This window comes from Podarcis muralis, chromosome 1 (assembly GCF_964188315.1).
Source record: "Podarcis muralis chromosome 1, rPodMur119.hap1.1, whole genome shotgun sequence".
Lineage (NCBI taxonomy): Eukaryota > Metazoa > Chordata > Lepidosauria > Squamata > Lacertidae > Podarcis > Podarcis muralis.
Window position 1 is genome coordinate 134,763,252 of NC_135655.1, and position 21,564 is coordinate 134,784,815.

Below are 21,564 nucleotides of genomic sequence, written 5' to 3' on the forward strand. Positions count from 1 at the left end.
TATACCACCGTTCTATATTACTATACACAAGGTGGTTTACAAGCTGAAGAAACAACAACATAGACAGCAAAGATCAGACACTTAATAACAATCTTATCCAATACAAAAAGTCATAATAAAAACATAAGTTTGAAATAAATAATTTATATCAAATAAAACAATATTCAATAAATAGTAGTAGTAGTAGTAGTAAACAGTAACATTAAATATCAGCAAATAATAATTAAACAGTTTACACTTAACAATGACAATACAGAATTACTGAACTATAATCAATAAAAGTAACGGCAAGTCAGTGCATAAAATACCACAAAAACTTACAAAATGACAAATACCACAAAACCATGCCACATGATTTAGGTGCTTTATATATTTTTATCTTATGCTGGTCTATTGTAGTTGAGAGAATGAGATAATAGTTGCCCTATTGCCTATTTAGCATGCTCTACTTCTGTATGTAGGGACGCGGGTGGTGCTGTGGGTTAAACCACAGAGCCTAAGGCTTGCCGATCAGAAGGTCAGTGGTTCGAATCCCCGTGATGGGGTGAGCTCCCGTTGCTCAGTCCCTGCTCCTGCCAACCTAGCAGTTCAAAAGCACGTCAAAGTGCAAGTAAATAAATAGGTATCGCTCCAGCGGGAAGGTAAACGGCATTTCTGTGCACTGCTCTGGTTCGCCAGGAGCGGCTTAGTCATGCTGGCCACATGACCTGGAAGCTGTACGCCGGCTCCCTCAGCCAATAAAGCGAGATGAGCGCCGCAACCCCAGAGTCGGTCATGACTGGACCTAATGGTCAGGGGTCCCTTTACCTTTACCTTACTTTTGTATGTAGGTACTCTTACCTTATGTTGGCCTATGTGTGTGTATGTGTTGAGAAACAAGGGTACACACTTATAAAAAAATTTTTTTTAAACATCTCTGTACTCCTCTGAGCACTAAAGAGTGATTTTCCCTGGGGCAGCAGGGAAGTGGGCAGAGAAGTATGAATAAGCCCTTAGTCAGAAAAGCAAACATTTACATCAAGCCAGTCCACTCTGGACAGGATATGGGCATGCCCAGACAGCACACGCACCGGGTTCTGCCCAACTTTGGGGAGCCTGGCACATGTGTGTGATGTCATGCGCCAGGAGGACGCCCGGCAGGGTTCACTGTGGCTGCATTTAGGCCTGACAGGGCCTGTCACAGGCTGTGCTATATTGAGGGGGCCCAGCCCCCTGCTTCAAAATTTGGGGGGCCTTGCCCCCCCATGGCGTCCTGCCAGAAAGTGAAGACCTGTTTTGTGTTACACTGGCTCTGCTGCTTGAAAAAGCACTTCAGAGAAAGTAGAAGCAGGGAATCAAGCTAACAGCTCCTACAAGTTCCAACTGAAGTTTAAGGAGGTATTGATCTGCAGTTGCACCCTTTTGAGCCCTTTAGGGACTTGGGTACAGGCTTTTGCTGAACCCAGGACCCTTTCTCAGGAATCAGATTAACACTTACTCCCAATGTAGGGGGAAGACAAGGGCTGCAGCATGAACTACCTCACCTTGCTCAGCACATTTCCATGCTGTAATTCAGAAAGAAAGGAGCATCTAGGAATAAGACTGCAGGAACTGTTATGTACTGAGGTTCTCACCCTGGGCCAGCAGGGGGATACTATAGATAGTTTTCACTCAGGTCCGCATATGCAAATAAGGAATTGGAAGTGACATTCAGTGATTGGATATGTACAGAGAGTTGTTACTGTTGCTTTGTAGTTGAGCTCTATATAAGCAGGTGGGCTGAACCCTTCAGCCTTGTTCTGTTCTGGCCTGTGAATAAACAAGAGCTGTTTGAAGAATCGCTGTGTCGTCTGATATGTTCACCCACAACTTAACAGGAACAACAATTGGGACTCAGTAATTTGAAATCAGCATTCCAAAGCGAGGTTTTTGGAGATGATAACTCTTAACCTTTTTTGTGAGAACACTAAAAATGAAAGGATGGCTGCTGAAGTACCAGACAAAGAATTATTGTGAATAAAATATAGAAACATTTACTAGTCATTTATCTACAATCCTTTAAATTTAAATGTATTCCTGTGCACTGCTCTGGTTCGCCAGGAGCGGCTTAGTCATGCTGGCCACATGACCTGGAAGCTGTACGCCGGCTCCCTCAGCCAATAAAGCGAGATGAGCGCCGCAACTAATTATTTCAGGAATACATTTAAATTCTCTTAGTACTTGATGTTGAGTATAGTATTCTTTTTGAAATTCTATTCCAAATAAACATGAAGGAGCATTTGGCAATGTATACAAGAATTAGTAACATTTCAAAACTGAATGAAGTGGTAGAAGCAGATATCATTTCAAGGCAGCAATCCTACACAAATATACATGGGAACTCAACTGCGTTTACTTCTTAGTAGATATGTATAGGATTGCACTATGAGCCAGCAAAAGCAGCATGTTCTGCTAAAATAAAATTAAGCACTTGCATTGTTATGGACCAAACTGCAATACCCTTACACACTGGCTTTTGCGGTAGAAGGATAAGGATTTAGTAATGAAAGCTGCTAGTTAACAAAGGAACCACATCCATAGCTAATCCCCCTAAAATCTGTGAGGTCACCTCTTAGACCTGTAGAGAAACAAGTACGGTATGTTGTTAAACTGCGGTCAGAACACAGCACACTGGAGAACTAGAACCTGTTGTGAATCAATAGACAAGAAATAAGTATCTACAATCTTGTCAGAAGGAAAACCAACTGAGGAAAGTGACAAATTATTTTTAAGACCAAATATGCATTCCAAGGGTTGACTATGAAGCAAACTAATCCTGCCAATTATTAATTCATAAACCAGTTGGCATGTAGACTTGGCATCTTCTTGCACATATAGTTTCAGCACAATATGAAAACAATTAAGATTTAATTTTATACTCCCAGGAGTCAAACAATGTTTAAAAGATACAATGTAAATAACACTGGGTATCAGAAAAAGTAATATTACGTAAGTCCAATTTACTTGTGGCATATTAGTGTGATTCAGCATCAGGAAAAACTAAATGCTAATGCTGATTTTATTTCTTTTGGATATATTTACATATGCAGAGCTTTGTTTAAATATTGTGAAAAAGATTTAGGAGGAAAATCCATAATTCAGGATAGAATTATTAATTTCTAAAATAAATACTGCCATAAATGAGCACCTGAGCCCTTTTTAGTTAGGCTTAAGGCTTTGGCGGTCCTACTTGGTATTTGAATCACACTTCAGTGGTGGAAAACCATTCATGAATAACTTATAAAAAGAGGCATTAAAATGGAAATAAGTATTAACAATTATCATTGTTAACTACAATATCACATAGAGGTCCAAAAATTGTTGCTAATTTACTGGCTAACTATTAACTGTCTAGCAGCAAGCCACAATTTCAGTGGGCCTTAGTTCTAGGTAATGGCCCTTCAGATTATTTATTTAGCATCAGCTATGCAATGCAAAAGGCACTTTACCCCCAAAAATGGTATGAGAAGTTCTTTTCCCAAGGGACTTGAAAAACTAAAAACAGACGCTGGAAACAATAGAGGAAGAAAATGGAAATGGAGGCAGAAGTAATTCAGTAGTAATTCAGATGCAATGCTATTATTTCAGTCGCACATACTTTGGCTTAGTCACAGGGTACTGGGGCTAGGACAGTTTTCCCCAACCTGATATTCAACAGATGTTTTAGACTTCAACTCCCACCAGCCCCAGGAAGTATGGCCAATGGTCATACTCCAAACATCTGGAGAGCACTAGGTTGGGAAAGGCTGAACTAGGAGGTGTTCCAAAGATGCCAAAGCAAGAGAGAAAGGGTGGAATTGTTTCAAGGAGCAGGAGATGTTCAGATAGTTGAAAGTGCTGGAGCTGGAGATTGAGGGGGCCAGCGCTGTGCAACGTGTGTAATATCAGCGTGTTGCGTGACGGGCTGCGGAATTAATGTGAGCATGTTGTGCAGTGCAGCCACTGCAGATTTTGGGGGAGAGGGCCCTTGCCCCCCCCCCAGCACACCCTAGATGGCACCTATGGGCAGGCTTGTGTCTGGGTATATGGAATTACACCTTAAAATTGATAGCTAGTTCTATTTAAATGCTTAACAAACATATATTGCTATTTGTATAGAGTTCAGCGGGGCTTATTCTCAAGCAACTGAACATATGATTGTAGTCCTAGTCGCTATGAATAATTTCCCTCTTTTGTTCTTTAACCTTTCCCAAACTCTGGGTAACAAGGACAAGAAATAACATAGTGCATTGTCTTTGATCTGGCTAGATCAACTCACACAAAGACAGTAATTTGTTGACCTATTTAATGTACTGGTCAGATATTCTGCAAGCATAGTCTGCAATCTGAGGTAAGTAAACATGTGTCTCACAGGAAAGTTAATTCCCACAGATAAACAACCCTCTTATGGTTCAATTTAATTTTAAAATACCAAACCGAGGACATCATTCTTCATATATTCAAAGTTCAGCCTGGCATCTTTAGTAAGAATTACATCATAGATCTTGAAGTCAGAAATATCCTGAGATGACATTACAGTGCAAATTGAATAAACGGACATCAAAAGACAAACATATAGGATTAAAGAATTCTGAGCTCAAATGGGCATGGCTCGTCTGGCAACCAGACAGATGCTTAATGTGAGAGCTCTCCTGATTTTGAGGCCTATGCCACTTAGAATACAAAGCGCTAAGGTAAAACTGATCTGAAGCAGATGTATTTCCCTCAAGTCTGACTTCTGTTCCCCAAAAACCTCAGACAGTGAAGAAGACCCTAGCAGGGCTAAAGGTTCCGCTAACACACACCCACACACCAGTCAAGATTGTACAACTCTTCATATGTGGCAGGAAGGGGTGTGGCTCACACGCACGACAGGGCTATGCAGTGCAACCCCCTCATGCAGGCCTTTCAAAATATGAAGGGGGTTGAGAAAGTATCCACCTGATGCAACAAGCAAAAGGAGGAACACCTCTTCCTAACACAACTAATATAACCATAAATGTAAGCCGGAGGAAAAAGCCAAAAAGGACAATATTAAGCACAGAAAAGGAACACCGCTTATTCCATACACACAACTTTTGTTGTAACAGAAAGGAAACAGATAATGCTTCAGAAAAACATGGAATGGGAACTTGAACATCTTCCTGGCAGGAGAAACATCAAAGGTGTGCCTTGGCCTGGACAGCTCAGCTGGTTAGAATGTGGATGAGACAGTGTTACGTGCAGGGTGAACAGGACTTGAAATCAATAGAATGTACTTTATGTTGGACTGGATTGTGACTATTTCATAAATAGAAATATGTTTTTCAAGTTCTCCCTACCCAAATATAATACAGGCAGCAGCCATTTTGTGCACAACTGCCAACACACACTGTTTTTGGCCCTAGAAGGGGGGCTGAATGGGGAGGGAGCTATAAGGGGTGGAGGGGGCTCTGCCCGCTCTGCCGATGTGCACGATGACCCAGAAAGCAACCGCCGCACAACTGAGGAGTTGCCTGTACCTTCACTCCATTATCCTCTGGGTGCCCCCTAGCAACTTTCTCATACAATGTCTTACAGGGCCTGTAAGACAGAGTTGTTCCGCCTGGCCTTTGGCTTGGAGCCAATTTGATTCCCTCCCTCCCTCTCTTTCTTTTTTCTTTTCCTTCTCCTCCTGCAATGAGGCTACATTTTAATATTTTAATGTTCCATTATTTTAATGCTGTGTTTTATTTTTGTTTTTAAGTTGTAATCATTCTGCTTGTTTTTATTATTGCTTGTAAGCCGCTCTGAGCCCAGCCTTGGCTGGGGAGGGCGGGGTATAAATAAAAAATTATTATTATTATACAATGGAACCTTGGTTGTTGAACGTAATCCGTTCCGGAAGACTGTTTGACTTCTGAAACACTCAACAACCGAGGCACAATTGCCGGTTGCCAAAATCCATAGAAAAAATGGAAAAACGTGCCTCGGAAGCTGTTTGACTTCCAAAGCACGTTCAAAAACGGAAGCATTCACTTCCGGGTTGTTGGTGTTAGAAAGCCAAAATGTTTGATTTCTGAAGCGTTCAAGGTTCCACTGTATAGCTGCCCCCTTTAACACTTCTGAACCATCCTCTGTCCACATAGAAAAAAATTAGAAGAGCCAGTGTTTCTCAGCTGTAAGCCTCAGAATCCAGAACCAGTTTACACCAACAGCACTGGTGCTACACAGGAGTCACCAGTTGGCTTCTGGAATACAAAGAGGGATAAGCTGTCGGAAGCTACAGAATCTTTCAGCAAACAGTGATATGGTTAATCATGGTGGTGTTTGCTATCACATGAACCCAATACTTTTTGTAACAATATTAAAACACTGAACATGAGGCCAAATTCTACAAAAATAGGCAAAATGAGAATTGGCATACCTTTGGATATCTCTTGCCCATCTGTTTTGTTGGATCTTTGGCTGAGTCATACGGATTAACACCAGTAAATGCTTTGTGTTCCTTGGCTTCTCTGAGAGCTTTCTGGGAAGGTCCCTGTAATCCATCTTCTCTTTCACACTTACGGCCGGCTATAAAATAAAAGCAGCTTGGTTTTTACATTTGTTTAAAAAATCATTTTTTGGTAGAAATTAAGCATGCATAAATTTGTTCTACTATAAAACAAATTAATCCCTGATTAATTTGTCCAACTTGCTTGTGATTTCAATCCAATCCAACAAGGATTGGCAATCTAAACTGGAATCTCAAATGGAACAGATAGGACATTGGCCCTCATCCAGACTAAATATACTCTTTTGAACATTCCTGGCAACTGATCTGTACACACCCAGAAGATGGGACTACTAGTGTCAATGTGGGCACCATTATGCAGAGCCTGAAGAACCACAGAGCAGAAGATTCCATATTGTTTGAAAATCAACAGTGTTTGGGAGAAGAGGACTGCAGTCACAAAATTAGAATCTTGGGTTTTTTTATTTAGCAGAGCTCTAAAAATGAGTATGAGTATGAAAGTATATCTGCATGTACAACTGCACACCCACAAGTCACAAGTGTCTCATTATATTCTCTCCAGTTAAAAAGCTGGTTGAGAAGTCTATGCTGGATAGCAATTTGAGAATGACAGAAAAAGCTCTGACTAAAAAGAGCACCAAATGGACTATCTGCATTGGGGCTACTACCTGTAACATGAAAGATGATGTAACATTCACATTTACAATAGCAAATGGAACTAATATGGACCAGATCCTTCTGTGTTGCCCTTCATCACTGATTCCATGGGAAGTTCATAACAATGCAAATACATTACTAAGAAAAATGCTACAAAACTCTTCAAAATCTTCATACCATGCATACTTTTATTTATTTGTTTTATTTTTAAATTTTTATTAAATTTTATTGAATACAAAAAAAGAACTTTTATTTATTTGTTTTATTTTTAAATTTTTATTAAATTTTATTGAATACAAAAAAAGAACTTTTATTTATTTATTACTTGAAGTGGTCCTACATAGATAATACAATGTAACGTATTATTACAAACCCATTTGAAACAGCATTCAAATGCAGGTTTTATGCTTGATTTTTTTCTAATATAAAAAGCCCCAAACAATGCAATGTTCCTTCACAGGTGAGTTGTACCAGCCACTTTATCACTTTGCTGTTTTCCCAGCTTTACAATATCCTTTTTGAGATGTAGGTACCAGAACTGTACACACTATTCCAAGTGCAGCTGCACCACAAATTTCCCTTTCCTAATGCTCCCTACCATGGAATTCATCTTTTAAACAGCTGGGTCAACATATTAATTGAGCTTTCCATCAACAGTCCCCAAGATGCCTTTTCTGGTGGTCAGTCTCTGCCACTGAACTGCTTTTGCCATTTTAACACCATCTTAATGCTTAAGGGATGCTGGTGGCACTGTGGGTTAAACCACAGAGCCTAGGGCTTGCCGATCAGAGGGTCGACAGTTCAAATCCCCACGACGGGATGAGCACCCATTGCTCGGTCCCTGCTCCTGCCAAACAAGCAGTTCGAAAGCACAAAGTGCAAGTAGGTAAATAGGTACCACTCTGGCAGGAAGGTAAACAGCATTTCCATGCGCTGCTCTGGTTCGCCAGAAGCGGCTTAGTCATGCTGGCCACATGACCCAAAAGCTGTATGCCGGCTTTACCTTTAATGTTTAAGGTCAGCATCATAATTCCTGTCAATTTCCTTGTGCAAAATTCAACAGAACTGTTAAGTTTGAAGGTTACAAATGCTGGAATAATGATTACACATGAGCAGTACTATTTTTCTAGAAAAAGAGGTGCCGAAACTCACCATGAACGCCTCCCTTGTTCCATATTGATGGCAATGGTGCCCACTTGAGAGGTGCCAGAACTGAGTTCAAGTGAGTTCTGGCTGAAAAAAGCCCTGCACATGAGGCTGATGGAAGTTGCTGTAAATCCAGCTGTACCATTAATTTTTTGATTATTTTAAATATTATTTATTTTTTTGACTTTTAAAATATATCCGTAGGACAACCTACTTGATTCTTTGCTGGCTAAGATTTTTAATGTTTCTGTTAATCAGGAAAATTACTTTTCTTCTTTCTTTTTGCTCCTGTTCCTTTTTATATTAGATTTCAAAAATATTTTTTATTCTGGTGTATTATAAAAAGATACTTTGTATTGTGTATGAACTTTTGTATATCTTTTGATAAGTATCAATGAATATATATATATTCTATAAAAACTGCAAACACCAGTGGGGAAAACTGTTTGTTAAATCAAGTCTGTTTAAAGATTTAGAGCAACCAGCCTATGCATGTTTTCCAGATAACATATACCTTTTTGCATTGCATGCTTCAATGTTCTGCAAAATTGACTGTGATGGCCATATGGGCGAACTGAAGTCATTTGAATTGTCATTCTTGAAAAGTACACAAAATCCAACACTAAAATAAAATGTGCATCTAAAACAAATAAATTGAAAAATCCTTTCTGCATGTGAAATTATTCTTTCATTTTTACTATGAAGCCTGCATTCAAAGGGCACAATCGACCAGGGCCTTGCAGAGCCAGGCAGAGGCCCGGGCCAGGTAGATAATGTGGCCCCCTTTGCGCCTCCGTGTTCGCCCCAGTGCATCCCCTGCGATTGTGAATATGCTGACCCAGGCCCCCTTTGGAATCGGAGGACTGGGCCAAGTGGCCCATATGGCCCCCCCTCTGCCTGGGCCTGGACTAGGAAGTAAGCCCCACTGAAATAAACAGCTATGTTCTCTGCACAGTCCCCATTCATGGGACCTAAGCTAAGGGAGCTGGGCATGTTTAGCCTGGAGAAGAGGAGGTTAAGGGGTGATATGATAGCCATGTTCAAATATATAAAAGGATGTCACATAGAGGAGGGAGAAAGGCTGTTTTCTGCTGCTCCAGAGAAGCGGACACGGAGCAATGGATCCAAACTACAAGAAAGAAGATTCCACCTAAACATTAGGAAGAACTTCCTGACAGTAAGAGCTGTTCGACAGTGGAATTTGCTGCCAAGGAGTGTGGTGGAGTCTCCTTCTTTGGAGGTCTTTAAGCAGAGGCTTGACAACCATATGTCAGGAGTGTTCTGATGGTGTTTCCTGCTTGGCAGGGGGTTGGACTCGATGGCCCTTGTGGTCTCTTCCAACTCTATGATTCTATGATTCTATGATTCTATGACCTGCCCCAGAATATCTTCTCTTTGAGCTAAAACCCTTAAAATAAAAGTAACTGAAGCGTATGACCAACTTAACTAATTTATTTGAAGGGACGCATGTGAAAAGAACTGTTTCTTACACAAGATGCTAGCCTTATAAATACTTTAAAAACTTTTCAACAACTGTTACAAGTATCATGTCTCAGAGTATTTCCCTAAGCATTACACATTGCAGAAATGTTTTATTTGTTTGGAAGCTCTTCTCTCACTCAGCGGCTGTGGTTGTCTGGCAGTTACATTGCTAGTGGGATTGTGTTCGTTCGTGAAATATACATACTTGCAAACTGCTACAGAACTAGGAAAGCCCAGAGGTTTAAATGGCATCTTTTGATCAAATACATTTCCAAGTTCTACAAAACCATTACGGTTACACAGTATAATATCTCAGAAGCATTTGCAGACCTCCTGTTTTGAGTGCCTTTCAGGTGGGATGGAAGGTGTGTACTGTACATGCAGCAGAATTAAAACAGGTGCCTCTTCCTATTCAGTCATTCAGTCATTCAGTCATTTTGCATTGCATACCAACCAGGTCATTCTGTATTACATGATGACTAAAACGTTTTAAAACTGTAATTCCTTTTGGAAGGAACTTGCCTAATAAGCTTTAATGCAGGGTAAGGTTTACAGTGGGGGGTATAGTGAGGGTTAGACACACATAGATTCCTCATCTCTAGTTTACATAAAATTGTGTTGTGGCACAACCAGGTGACAGGACAGGGTTAGCAGACAATCTTAATGACCTGAACTAGAATAAGTCTTTCCCTCAGGCAGCCTAGTCCATTGTTGTTTAGGACTTTATAAGTCAGAACAAAAATCTTAAACCAGGTTGGTCACATATAAGAAACCGGTGCTGCTCCTCTTTTAAGAGTGACATAACTTGTGCATGGTATGGTGCCTCACTCAGCAACTTAGTTGCTGTATTCTGTCCTAGTTGCAGGTTCCAGACCAGCCTTAAGAACACTCCCATATACAGCATATTACAACTGTCCAGTTTTCAGGTTATCAATGCATGAGTCACCATGTCACGGTTATCCCTGTCCAAAAATAATCATAGCAGCTGGCAAAACTATACTGAAATCACTGAAGCCTCCAGCAAGAAATGTGAGACTATGCACCAGCTCTTCTGAGGGAAGAGTGCAACCCCATCTAGAAAGGAGTACAACCAATGTCTAGGCAATTTGGGGAAGCCTGTGTATAAACTTGCATTATTAATCAACTTCCCATTCTGTAACATTGCATTTGCCCCTTCAAGCAGCAGAACCATTTTACTCACTGTCCACTATCTTGGGGAAAACAAATAAATAAATGCATGTTATCTTACTAAGATTAATACTGGAATTCAGTTGCTGATGCCCCAACGTAACTAAGTGTATACTGGCAAAGTGCAAGAACCCAGTGACATGTAATAGTTTCCAGATTCATTGTAAAAAAAACCCCACACATCCGCATCTCCATAAATATGTAGGCAGTATGTAAGTTTGCATACAGGTATAAACAGGGACGTGAAAAGGCTTGGTAGCAGTTGGTCCAGTTGATGGGCATCTAGACCACTGCTATGTGATGGCTGGGGGACAAGAGTAAGGCATCCCAAAAGAAAGAAGCTTATTTTCCCCCTACTTGATCTTGTTGTAACTACAGCCTGCTGATAGAAGGCTCCTTCTGTGCTTATTTTCTGTGGGCTACGAAAACAGTGTTACACCATGGCATAAGTAGGATGGTGGAGCGAGGAGAGCGTCCAGCCAGGACTGCTGCATGACCACCACTGCTGGTACTCCTTGCCATATAATCCTTGCTCATTCACTCATTTCACCGTTCCACTTCCACCCCATCCCACCTACTAAAGTACTTAAGAGATTAATTATAAATAACAGTTTTCATCTCCCAAAAACTTGTTTTCAAAAATGAATAGAGTTTTTCGAAGAGCCACACTGAATAGCAGTACAGAGTTGTCCTGCTGTTGTGAGTCTGGGCTGTCTTGATTACTGTAAATGGGTATCATCTGAAATGTTTCCTGGTGGAGAACAGGAATATGACAAAATAACCTTAATTACTCCCTCTAAAAATAGGGTTGGCTTACTATCTGGAGTGCTTTAGCAAGGTAGCCTTTTGTTCATAGCCTATAACCCTAGGAACTGTGCTGGTATATAAAAGTGGAATGCTGTTGTTTTACCCCAGGAATGTTACCTCAATAGAGATATAACAAGTCACTCACTAGTGTCAGCAGGCAAAATGAAGAAAATCTGGTGTATAATATACAGGAAAAAACACTGTCTCAGCCACTACAGACAATTAGGAACATTATTACTGAAATTTAAGAAAAGTATTTTCCCATGATTTACAGGTTTTGCACTGTTCGCTCTGCATCTTTTCAGTGATGTTCCTGAAAATCACTTCAGTAAATTGTGCATCTGTTCTGTTAACTTTGTTCCATTTAGGTCCCAAACTGAGCAAAAGTGTGAAACACGTTGACCACAAATTTGACATGAGCCAACAGTGTGACGCGGCAGCTAAAAAAGCCAATGCAATTCTGGGCTGCATCAATAGGAGTATAGCATCTAGATCAAGGGAAGTAATAGTGCCACTGTATTCTGCTCTGGTCAGACCTCACCTGGGGTACTGTGTCCAGTTCTGGGCACCACAGTTCAAGAAGGACACTGACAAACTGGAACGTGTCCAGAGGAGGGCAACCAAAATGGTCAAAGGCCTGGAAACGATGCCTTATGAGGAACGGCTAAGGGAGCTGGGCATGTTTAGCCTGGAGAAGAGGAGGTTAAGGGGTGATATGATAGCCATGTTCAAATATATAAAAGGATGTCATATAGAGGAGGGAGAAAGGTTGTTTTCTGCTGCTCCAGAGAAGCGAACACGGAGCAATGGATCCAAACTACAAGAAAGAAGATTCCACCTAAACATTAGGAAGAACTTCCTGACAGTAAGAGCTGTTCAACAGTGGAATTTGCTGCCAAGGAGTGTGGTGGAGTCTCCGTCTTTGGAGGTCTTTAAGCAGAGGCTTGACAACCATATGTCAGGAGTGCTCGGATGGTGTTTCCTGCTTGGCAGGGGGTTGGACTCGATGGCCCTTGTGGTCTATTCCAACTCTATGATTCTATGATTCTACATACAGCCCCAATATCAACACTAATTATCCTCAGCTATTTTTTGTACACAAAGTCTTCTTTCAACGAAAGCTACATATTATCAGTGACCAACATGGCCAAAAATTTCACTAGGATCACAGCCTTAAATAAAAAATGGCTACATCTTGTTCAATCACTTCAGACTGTACCAACATATAAGGAGATTCTGGATGGACCAGACCAAAGTTCCATCTTGCAGAACTTCCGGTCAGCGCCAGCGATTAATGGCGGATTTTCCTCCGAGCTCCGGAGGGAGTCTGCTCCACAGGTTCGGGTCCTGACGCTACGGCGTGAACGAGGAGACTCGGCGGGCACCTTTTGCGCCCCCCCAAAACTGTGAAGGAGCCTTTTTAAAGGCTTCGGAACAGCAGCGGGTGAGCGGCGCGGTGCTGAGAGTTGTTTACCCAGTCCGTGGAGTGAAGCCGCATCGCCATTATCGTTCCATCTTGCACAGCATCCTCTACTCACAATGGTCAACCAGATGCTTGTGGGAGACCTACAAGTAGGACATGAGCACAACAGCCCTCTCTCCACCTCTGTTCCCCAGCAACTGCTACTCAGAGGCATGTTACTTTCAACATCAGAGTTATGCAGAGCCATCAGGACTTGTGGCCATTATCCCCCATTAGTTTGGTGGCAAATTCCAGTGTTTATTCACAGTATGAATAGTGCTTCCCTTTTATCTGTCCTGATCTTCCAACATTTGGTTTCACCGTGTGGCCCTGGGTTCTAGTATTATGTGAGGAGGAGGAGGAGGAGGAGGAGGAGGAGGAAAACTCTCTAGCCACTTTTTCTAAAGGACCTCCATGATGCAACCTTTCCTCATAGGAGTTTTTCAGCCCCTTGAACCTTTTGGTTGCTATTTTCTGATCTTTTCCAGCTTAACTTCAATGTGCTTTTTAAGGAGCAGCAACCAGAACTGTATACAATATTCCAAATACAACTGCAATTTAGATTTTTATAACAACATAATAGTATTGGTAGTTTTGCTTTCAGTCCCTTTACTAATGATCCTTAACACACCTCTTTTACAGCTGCTGCACTCTGAGTGAACAACTTCACTGAGGTATTCCTGGGACCATACCTTCTACCTACAATGGACCTGCTATCAAAATATGAAATCCAGCAGCGTTTATGGGGAGGGGCACTCTAAACAGCATTCTAACACGTCAAGGAGAACACTTGGCTACCATACTTCTCCTTATTGGAGCGACAGATTTTCTGTGTCAAGGGGATGTGGTGTGTATGGAGTTCAAGCATGTAAACTCCAACCTACAATCTGAAATGGTACACCCCAGTGAGACCTCTGCCTCTAAAATAAACTGCGTACCTACTGATTGAATCAACCAGAATCTAAATCAATGTTTTGTTACACACACACAACCACTACAAAAAATTATACGCAAAAGGGTTTAGCCATGCAACTATCATAAAATATTATAGGCGGATGCTAAACAGTTTACCCTGGAAGGAAGTCACACTAAGTTCAATGAGACTTCCTTGTGAATATGCTTAAGGCTGCAGCCTAATCACATTTCACTGCAGTTGCTATTTATTTTGATAGTAAGTCATTTCTATTAGACTTCTGGAAGGTGAGTAAAATGATAGTAATGCAGCAGATAGGCTGAAGGGCTCATAAAATAAAAATATCAATGTTCCATTGCCAAACCTGCAAATATATTTCATAAAGCTACTCAAAGGAAAAGAAATGTCCATGATCAAGATCTATAAAACTTGACATATGCTATGACTTATTGCCAACCTATTTTCCAGTTAAACAATAGTAGTAAAGTGATATTGCAAACAGCATTTGAGTTTCCTGTTTTGATTTTCAAGTCTCCATCCAAACATGAACACCCTTAACCTTTTAGCGAATTTGCTAATACAAATAAATGCCGCTTCCTAATATAAAAATGCAAATCCCTCAAAAAGCCTCCATATTTCAGTTTGTACATATTCAAATTTTGCTTAACATTAGCATCTTGTACTTCAAAACTTGGTAACAAAATGTTTTTTAAAACAGAAAAGCTCAGAGTCAATTCAGCCTGTATACAGAGGAATCCTCATGGAGCCAACACTCCCCCTTCCCATTCCTCAGCACATCCACTCAACACACCAAGCCATTAAGGGAATGAGATGTCTGTAAATGGTTCCCATATCAATGTCTGGCTTGTAACAGGCAGTGTACTGACCATGAACACAACCTGCAGGAAGGAAAGCGGATACAAAACTCTGTTGATTCCTGCAGGAATCTCTCTAAGCATGGAGGACTGTTTCTATGGTGGACTAGACAGAGTCTGCAGTATTTATTTAATGATATGATGGACTATCTCATCCCCAGGGCAACCTCTGCTCCCAGGCAATCAGGAAAGAGAACTGACGCAGTGTTAAAAATCCACTCAGTGACATCTCAACTCCCACAGTAGCTCGGAAAACATTTCATTCATTTTGCAGATTTAACAATGTTTTCCCACCATAGCCCTTCAGAGCTCACACCCATTTGCCTCGTCCATGTGAATCACTGTGTCTCAAAGCTTAACATTCATTAAATCATTTTAGGATTTAACATGCAGGAGAATTTTGAATGCCTAACCATTTGCACAATCTTTGAAAAGCATTTTTTTCTGTTCAAGTTTGGGATTTCAATATATAGGAAAACGTTTACCTTTAGTGACAGGAATTTGAATGTAGCTTCCAGACTCTAAGCTTCGTAAAGTGGCTTGTAAACCTGTAATCTGAACAATGAAGGGAAAAGGACATTGAGAACTTTCATTTCTCCCATTAAGAAAATCAGACATATGTGTGAATGCATGCAAAATAATCAGTCTAAAATATCTCAGTGTGGTAAGAATCTGAGTGCCTATAGAAATCAATATATTAGTTATCCTTCAACATACTTTTAAACAATGCTTTCCAAGCACTCAGTCAGGGTAATTAAAGTGAAGTAAACAATCTTTCCACCTTCTCAAGATCACTTCACATAGTTCATCAGTAACTCTCAGGCAAAGGGGAATCAGCACTCAAGCTTACAGGTGGCCTAAATTATCCAGCAGGAATTTAGCCTGCAAATTACCACCACACTCTGGCCAAAGATGGGAAATGCAAGGAAGCCAGCTGTATCAACTACAGCTGAGCCAAAATTTATCAAAAGCCATTTATTCTTCAAAAATATTAAGACTTCTCTTTTTCTCACAAAAATGTCACTTTGCAGTGTTTTTCAAAATACTCTCCACCATCTCCCCTTCATGGTGCCCTGGAACATAATTAAGTTCAAATATCTTAAGGGTTGTCACATGGAAGATGCAGCAAACTAGTTTTCTCCTGCTCTGGAGGGTAGGACTTGAATAAATGGCTTCAAGTTACAAGAAAGGAGATTCCAACTAGACATCAGGAAGAACTTTCTGATAGTAAGAGCTGATCGATAGTGGAACGCACTCCCTTGGGAGCTTGCGGACTCTCCTTCCTTGGAGGTTTTTAAGCAGAGGCTGGGTGGCCATCTGTCTTGGATTCTTTAGTTGAGATTCCTGCATTTCAAAGGGTTGGACCAGACAACCCTTGGGGGTCTCTTCCAGCTCCATGATTTTATGATTCTATGAAGTCTGGAGCATTTTGGTTGATGCAAAATTGTGACCACGCTACCCAAAAACAACCCAAACATTTAAAGCGCATACTCCGACCAGGAATCCTAGGAACTGTAGTCTGTTTTGGATGCTGGAAATTGTAGCTCTGTGTGGGGCTAATTACAGTTCTTAGGATTCTTGGGGGGGGGGGGAATCAAATACGCTTTATTTGTATCAATAAGGCAGCGTAATCCTGTGAATGCTTCCAGGGCTGTCTTGCTCAACAGTCTGAGCATCGAGGAGATCTGCCCTTATTCCATAGAGGTTGCCTTTGCCTTCTTGGCCCTCTGCTTTTGCCATGCTCTGTCCACAACTGAACAGGAGATGTTCCTGACAAGGAGGGAAATGAATGTATCAGATCTGCCCCACACTGGGATAATATGCATCAAACATACATTCTTCACAGTGTGGCCTAGAAGTGAGGTCACGTACTCTTCTATGAAATATATAACGACAGTTGTTTTGCATATTTATACTGAAGACACCTGAGGCTTTAACTCTTGCAAAATCTACCAAGTGCCTCAATCGTTTTAGTGAGGCTAATAAAGGGAATGATGAATTCTGCTCCTTTTCTTGAAATAATGTTATCCATCTATTTAATTGAGTCAAAATTGGGAGAACCTTGACATTAGATGCAGAACAGTGTTATGAATTTAGCAGCAGAACACATTATTCATTTTCTCAAGGCTTGTTTGAGGCATAAACCTCACTGAAATGAACGGAGGCAGCATAGCAGTGACACTTGGGAGATTCTGCATGGCTGACAATAATATCAGGATTCACCAGTGTGAAAGAGTGAAACCATTATGCAGTGAGTCATATTATCCTTTTACCCACTGTATAAGTAGCATGAAGTGACAGAGACACCCCTTGCCCTACACATAACCTTGCATTTTCCAAAACTGAAAATAAAAAATAACCTCATTTAAACATGTTTCAGGGTCTTAACTGAAAAGCCAGATATCAGCTTGCTGAGAGGCTTTGGAAAGAAAACAGGCCAAGCACAGCAGCACTCTTAGAGCTCTTTCATTGGCATACAGCCTAACACAGTCCAGCGCATGGATCCAATTCTGCTAGAAGGCAGAAAGAACTCAGAGACATGCAATTCTGGCCAGCAACTGTTGATTCAACAGCAGCAGCCAGCAGGACATATTTTAATTCATTTTATTCATAGGTATAGCTATATAAGAGAAAAAATCCTTGTGAATTTGTATGCTGCTGGGGTCTGGCATAGAGTGTCTGTGTGTGTGTGTGTGTGTGTGTGTGTGTGTGTGTGTGTGTGTAGAGATTGGTTTATTAACCTGGCAAAGAAATGACAAGCTACCAATTACACCTCTGAAGAGAATTTTGATGGACAGGGAGGCTCCTTTCACTTTAAGAAGTGCCTGCTCGCCAATCACCAGATCCAGCAGATGGCACTTGCAAGCAGCAAGCCACAGCTTTCTTCAGAATACAGAATTATCCCTCCCACACCTCAGGTAATCTCTCCATTTTATATTCAGTGATGTGACCCATTGATTTTAAACTAAGAAGAGCTCTGTGCACTTGACATCCAAAAAAAACTCAAAATCGCTAATGCCCCACGTTCTTTGTGCATTACATATTCTTGGGTTTTATACGTGGTAGGGACACAGGTGGTGCTGTGGTCTAAACCACTGAGCCTCTTGGGCTTGCCGATTGGAAGGTTGGTGGCTTCAATCTGTGCAATGGGGTGAGCTCCCATTGTTCTGACCCAGCTTCTGCCAAGCTAGCAGTTCAAAAGTATACCAACGCAAGTAGATAAATAGGTACTGCTGTGACAGGAAGGTAAACAGCATTTCTGTGCACTCTGGCTTCCATCATGGTGTTCCATTGTGCCAGAAGTGGTTTAGTCATGCTGGCGACATAACCCAGAAAGCTGTCTGTAGATAAACGCCGGCTCCCTCAGCCTGAAGCGAGATGGGCGTGGCACCCCATAGTTGCCTTTGACTGGACTTAACCGTCCAGGGGTCCTTTACCTTTTTTACCCTGTGTTTTGAGGATAGAAATGGAAACTTAAACCAGTATGTATGATTATGATTATGATCTTTCTTTATTTCCCTTCCTTATTTCATCCTCAACACAACCCTGTCAGGGGCTTAAGCTGAGAGAACGTGACTGGCCCAAGGTGACCCAGTGAGTTTCATGGTTGAGTGGAGATCTGACTCCTTGTCTCCCACATCCTAGTCCCACACTCTAACCATGACTCTACATTAGTCTACATTAGACAGTAAAGAGATCAGTGCTTTCTGAATCTCTAGGTTAAACACACTACAGGTTTTTACCTGCCCAACCACTCTGTCTCTTTCTAAGCTTGTGAGCATCTTCTCTCGCAGTAGAATCTCATATTTTTCATTCAACTGCTTTAACAGTGGCTCATATGATGCATAATGTGTCTTCAGTCTACAAATAAATAAAGAGAAAAATTATACAATGGCCACAAGGCAAGAAATATTCTGTAGCATTTAATTCTCAGAAGAAAGACGTTTCTTGGTTAACTGTAAGAATTATACAATCCAAGTTCTTTCAAACTAACCCAAATGTTCAGGTCTGAAGATTGGAAAAATATTGCTTAACACAAAGTAGAATAGTTGGATGTCATCCTAGAGTGAATGTTTTGAATAATTTATTTTATGTAACTGACAGACAGAAAATCAGAAGTCATTTTTATTTTATTTTATTTCTTTTCTCCTTCTCTATTCTTTTGTTTTTTCTTCTTTGGTATCCTCTGCTCTGGCCATTATTGGGATTCAAGGACGGTTGGTGGAAGGACCCTGAGTGAGAGGCAAAGAAGTGAAGATCTTCCAGGGTGAGAGATTGGGAGGAAGAAGGAAATCTCCCAGGTGAGAGCTGAGAAGGTCCACCACTTTCTGTGGGTGACAAGGGTTAAGAGCTACCTTTGAGAGAGGACTCTGCATTTTCTTTTCTCTTTCCTTTCTGTTTTTTGTTTTTATTTAGATTAGTTTCTTTTATCTTACTGAAAAAGCTTTAATAAAATCTTATGAAAAACAAACTATTCCAAATGTTAATAATTATTATTATTATTATTATTATTATTATTATTATTATTATTATTATTTATACCCCGCCCATCTGGCTGGGCCTCCCCAGCCACTCTGGGCGGCTTCCAAAAAATTATTAAAATACTGTAATACATCAAACAATGTTGATGGAGGTGGGAGTTTTCATTTTCCAAATTATCAAAGTACATTAAATGAATTAAATATGCTGGTCCATATTAAAATTTGTTTCTTTCTTGCAGATGAATGTTATGTCTATCCCTGGTGCAAACAAAATGAACACATGAACTGACAACCAAGCAAATTACAATTAAGAAAGATCAACTAAAATGTATTTCTCTAGTATTAATTACAACAGAACCTAAATTTAGAATGTTCCACCAAATTAAGTAGAAAGTCAAGTTTTCATTATGGATGGTGAGTCTATTTGCTATGTAATTCACAAGAAACTGCTTAGCACACATCATTTAACAAGTTCAGAAAGTCACAATATTCTTTTTCTGACTTCTACATAGAGAGACAATTTCTAATATAGGCAGGTTGCTTAGATCTAACTAATCCTCTGCATGTAATCTGTGCAATCAACAAATTTGCCTGCAAAGTGTTTGAAACCTTCTAGAGCTTATCAATGATGACCTTTTTTTTAATGGGAGGCCTGCCCCTTAGGCTGTTTGTTCAGATGAGCATAGCCCCTGTTGTTCCACTCAGTTCCTAAGAGATTATTTTCAGTCTAAATATGAATGTCTTCAGCAGGTGCTGAAAAGAGTACAGTGAAGGCACCTGCCTGATATCAATAGGCAGGGAATTCCAAAGTGTGGGTGCTGTCACACTAAACAATCAACTTTTTACAGGTGTGGAACTGGTATCATGTGGCACTTTTAAAAGTGTCAATTCTGCTGATCAAAGTGGTTGAGTAGGCACATATGGGGTAAGGCAATCTCATAGGTAAACTAGTCCCAAGTTGTTAAGGGCTTTATATACTAATAATAACACCTTGAACTGAGCCTGGTAGCAGGTCGACAACCAGTGCAGACATCTGAGCACAGGTCTCACTCCTGTCCACAATTATGCTGCATCATTCTGCACTAACTGCAGCTTCTGGATCAAACACGAGGGAAGCCCCACATAGAGCACACTGCAGTAATCAAATCTTGAAGTAACCAATGCATGAGGTACTGTGGCCAGGCTCTCCCAGTCCAAGAATGGCAAATGCAGTTGGTAAAAGATACTTCTTGCCACTGAGGCTACCTGTATCAATTCAGCCTCTTAGTTCTTTGTTATACAGTGGTACCTCGGGTTACATACGCTTCAGGTTACATACACTTCATGTTACAGACTCCGCTAACCCAGAAATAGTATCTCGGGTTAAGAACTTTGCTTCAGGATGAGAACAGAAATCATGCTCTGGCGGCGCAGCAGCAGCAGGAGGCCCCAGTAGCTAAAGTGGTCTTCAGGTTAAGAACGGAGCTCCGGAACGAATTAAGTTCTTAACCCGAGGTACCACTGTACAGGTGAATCCCCATTTATGCATGAGCTGGAGGCACAGCAGGGCTTTGCTGAGGCTCTTCAGGTTTCTTCCGCCACTTCCGGGTTTCCAGGGCTGTGCATATAAGTGGTTGTGCATGAATTGAACACATGTAAATAGGGGGATGTCGTAAATATCATTCTTAGGTAATGCTGGCTCTTCTCTTGAAAACCAAGTGGGTTTAGAACCCTGTTTGTAATCGTTTACCTTTTAATGTCATTAATGAGCCTGTTTTTTTCCTGCACCACTCGTTTATGATGCATTCGGTGGAAGTCACGCTCTTTCTGCAGTTTTAGCAGTGCTTCTTTAGCTTTGCTGCATGAGAGAAAAAGAAGAAAATGAATGCTTTCTGGATGAAGGAATATAAGACAAAAAAAGCAGGGGGGCATACACAACACTCCTAACTTACTACCTTTAACAGCATGCATTCAAATCAGCAGGGAATACTGCTGAGTAAACTTGCTTAAGCACACACTGAAATCATGGTGAAATCTCAGACGAAATTAATGGACTATGCAGAATTGGACAAAATGACAGGAAGGATTCAAAACCTGCAGGA

The 21,564-nt window shown here is 40.9% G+C and overlaps 1 protein-coding gene across 1 annotated transcript in view; it reads right to left on the reverse strand.

Annotated features, from left to right (window-relative positions):
• Positions 1-21,564, reverse strand: part of SPAG16 (sperm associated antigen 16) — a 409,743-nt gene that overhangs the window by 366,879 nt on the left and 21,300 nt on the right. The window contains exons 6-9 of the mRNA XM_028704644.2: positions 21,213-21,320; positions 18,746-18,863; positions 15,488-15,557; positions 6,383-6,531 (exon numbers count right to left, since the gene is read on the reverse strand). Of these exons, the coding sequence (XP_028560477.2) occupies positions 6,383-6,531; positions 15,488-15,557; positions 18,746-18,863; positions 21,213-21,320 (445 nt within the window). The remainder of the gene's footprint in view (positions 1-6,382; positions 6,532-15,487; positions 15,558-18,745; positions 18,864-21,212; positions 21,321-21,564) is intronic.